This window comes from Micropterus salmoides, unplaced genomic scaffold (genome assembly GCF_014851395.1).
Source record: "Micropterus salmoides isolate LMB-PRFRI ecotype aquatic unplaced genomic scaffold, ASM1485139v1 Ms_hic_scaffold_2896, whole genome shotgun sequence".
Lineage (NCBI taxonomy): Eukaryota > Metazoa > Chordata > Actinopteri > Centrarchiformes > Centrarchidae > Micropterus > Micropterus salmoides.
This window is the reverse complement of record NW_024042146.1, coordinates 1-2,500: the sequence shown is the minus strand read 5'-3', so window position 1 is coordinate 2,500 and position 2,500 is coordinate 1. Positions and strand designations below refer to the sequence as shown.

The window sequence follows — 2,500 nt, the reverse complement described above, 5'->3', positions numbered from 1 at the left end:
AGAGCTTAGCTCTTGTCTTTTCTTATTTAACCCATGACACTGTACAGCTTCATTATTATTTACAGCTTGTCTTTCAATGAACTCAATGTCACTTTGTAAAGCTTTCACTGTTGCTTTCAGTATAATTGATGAGTGGAAAGCATAGTTTTGACAAAACATTTTTATATTTGTCTTGCCCACATCCCACCATTGACTTAGGTTTTCAAAAGAATTTTTCTTCAATTTCCAAATATCCCAGAAAACTTTAAACTTTTCACAAAAAGAGACATCCTGTAATAACTTAATATTAAAAATCCAGTAATAATTAGATCTGCATGTTTTTTCCAAATTAACATCTAATATGACCATATGATGGTCTGAAAAACCATTAGGTCTAATAAAAGTATTCATCACCTTGTTGTTCCATGTCTTTTTTAGATAAAACCTATCCAATCTCGCTCCACTAATTCTATTATCAACCACTCTTAGCCACGTATACTGCTTTACTCCTTCATTCCTCGTTCTCCATACATCTGTTAACTGAAATTCATTTATAACTTTTTTTAATACATCCCTTGACTTACTATGAGGCTCTTCTCCATTCCTATCAACAACAAAGTCTATTGTACAATTCCAATCACCTCCAAGTATTAGACAAACATTATCATCATATTTTTTTAGCACTTTCCTTAACTCCATAAAAAATATCAGCCTCTCTGGACCATTATTAGGAGCATAAACATTAACAAATACAGACTCTATTCCATTATACTCAATTTGTGTTAAAAGTAATCTTCCTTTCACAATTTCTTCTATCTTTACAATACTCACACTTTTAGAAAATAAAATAGCTACCCCCGCACTATTTCTTGTGTCATGACTCAAGGCAAATTTTCCTTTCCACCACAACCCCCATTCGACCTCATTATCAGTGTCTGTATGCGTTTCTTGTAAAAAACAAACATTAACCTTTTCGATTCTTAAAAACTCAGAAATCTTTGCTAATTTATTCTTGTCCCTACCCCCATTAATATTTAATGAACCCACTCTCCACACATCCATATAGAGAATTAAGAAAAAGACAGAAACTGAAAAAAAGAGCAGAGAGTAAAGAACACCACTTGTGACTTATTCATATCTAAGCTGTTTTTAAACTTTCGCTTTCCTTCTCCTCAACTTCGTTACCATCTTTTTCAGCCTGAATCTTTTCTTTTTATCCAAAACTTCATAGCTCACTGTTTTTTGCAGAAACAACACTGATATTATAAATTTGTCCACATCTGGAAAAAAATCTTCTACTTCTACAATTTTACCGAATGTTGTATCCAGAAAGTCATTAATTTCCTCTAAAGGGTACATGTCTTCAATCACTTGTGACCCAATTTCTGAAAACTCAGAAAGAGCATCTTCATCTCTCATTTCTGCATCACCAATATTCTCACTTCCAACACCATTTCCTCCACTACTTGCAACAGTTTCCCTATCTTCACTCATTACTTTGTTTCCCACCATTCCTGTTGTTTCATTATTCACAATCCCACTTTCCTCAGTTTGGTTGTCATTTTCTTCATTTAATTCAACAGCTTCCTCAGCTCCCTGAGGCTCATCTTCCTCTACAGCTTCCTCAGCTCCCTGAGGCTCATCTTCCTCTACTACAACAATAGCTTCCTCAGCTCCCTGAGGCTCATCCTCTTCCTCCTCTACAGACTGCACGTTCTCAGGATCTTTCACAGGACCAACGGCCTCATCAGCTTGAGCTTTATGCGGACATGCTAAACGCTTATGCCCAACGTCTCCACACTCAAAACATTTCATATTCCCAGTGTTTGCATAAACCATGTACGCTCTTCCTTCATGCCAAACTTTAAAAGACACGTCTAACGCCTGTTCATTCAGGAACATAAAAACCTGTCTTCTAAACGACATTACGTGCTTTAGCGCTTCATTTCTACATCCAAGAGGAACGGTTTTAATTGCGCTAGCTAACTTACCATATCGCAAAAGCTCTCGTTCTATCTCATTACTCTGGATGAAAGGCGGCACGTTTGACACAGTCACCTTAATAGTTGGAGCAACCAGCGGCAAAACAGTAACAAAGTCTCCACTTACCACTATTCCGCTGCTTATAAGATGATTCACATGGTTCTCTTCTTTTAAAAACACAACCACCGCTTTGTTCATTCGCGAGGCAGATGAAATGTTTTCATAGCCGATCTCCTGTCCAACTGCAAGTAGCACTTCCTCCACATTCACCCCGTTCGCCGTCACACACCTGACTCCATGGCGGATGGAGACAGGTGGCGTAAGGGACGCCATCCCGCTCCCTAACTAATCCTCAAAATACTCTTATCACAACAAAAAAAGTTTACTCAGGAAACTTGAAACAAAAATTTAGAAAAGTTTGAAACAAGCACACGCTCACCCTCACTCGTGTGAACCCTCACACGCACCCAAACACTCCCAGCATGCACCGAGAGAGAGAGAGAGAGAGAGAGAGCAACTGACTTCATGAGGCAGAGAG

General features: G+C 38.2%; 1 protein-coding gene across 1 annotated transcript in view; it reads right to left on the bottom strand.

The window, feature by feature from the left end:
- The window catches only part of LOC119882098 (fukutin-like), an 11,573-nt gene extending 9,278 nt beyond the window's left edge, over positions 1 to 2,295 (bottom strand). Inside the window, exons 1-2 of the mRNA XM_038692118.1 lie at positions 1,971 to 2,295; positions 1,633 to 1,736 (exon numbers count right to left, since the gene is read on the bottom strand). Coding sequence (XP_038548046.1) covers positions 1,633 to 1,736; positions 1,971 to 2,295 — 429 coding nt within the window. The remainder of the gene's footprint in view (positions 1 to 1,632; positions 1,737 to 1,970) is intronic.
- Between the last annotated feature and the right edge of the window lie 205 nt (positions 2,296 to 2,500).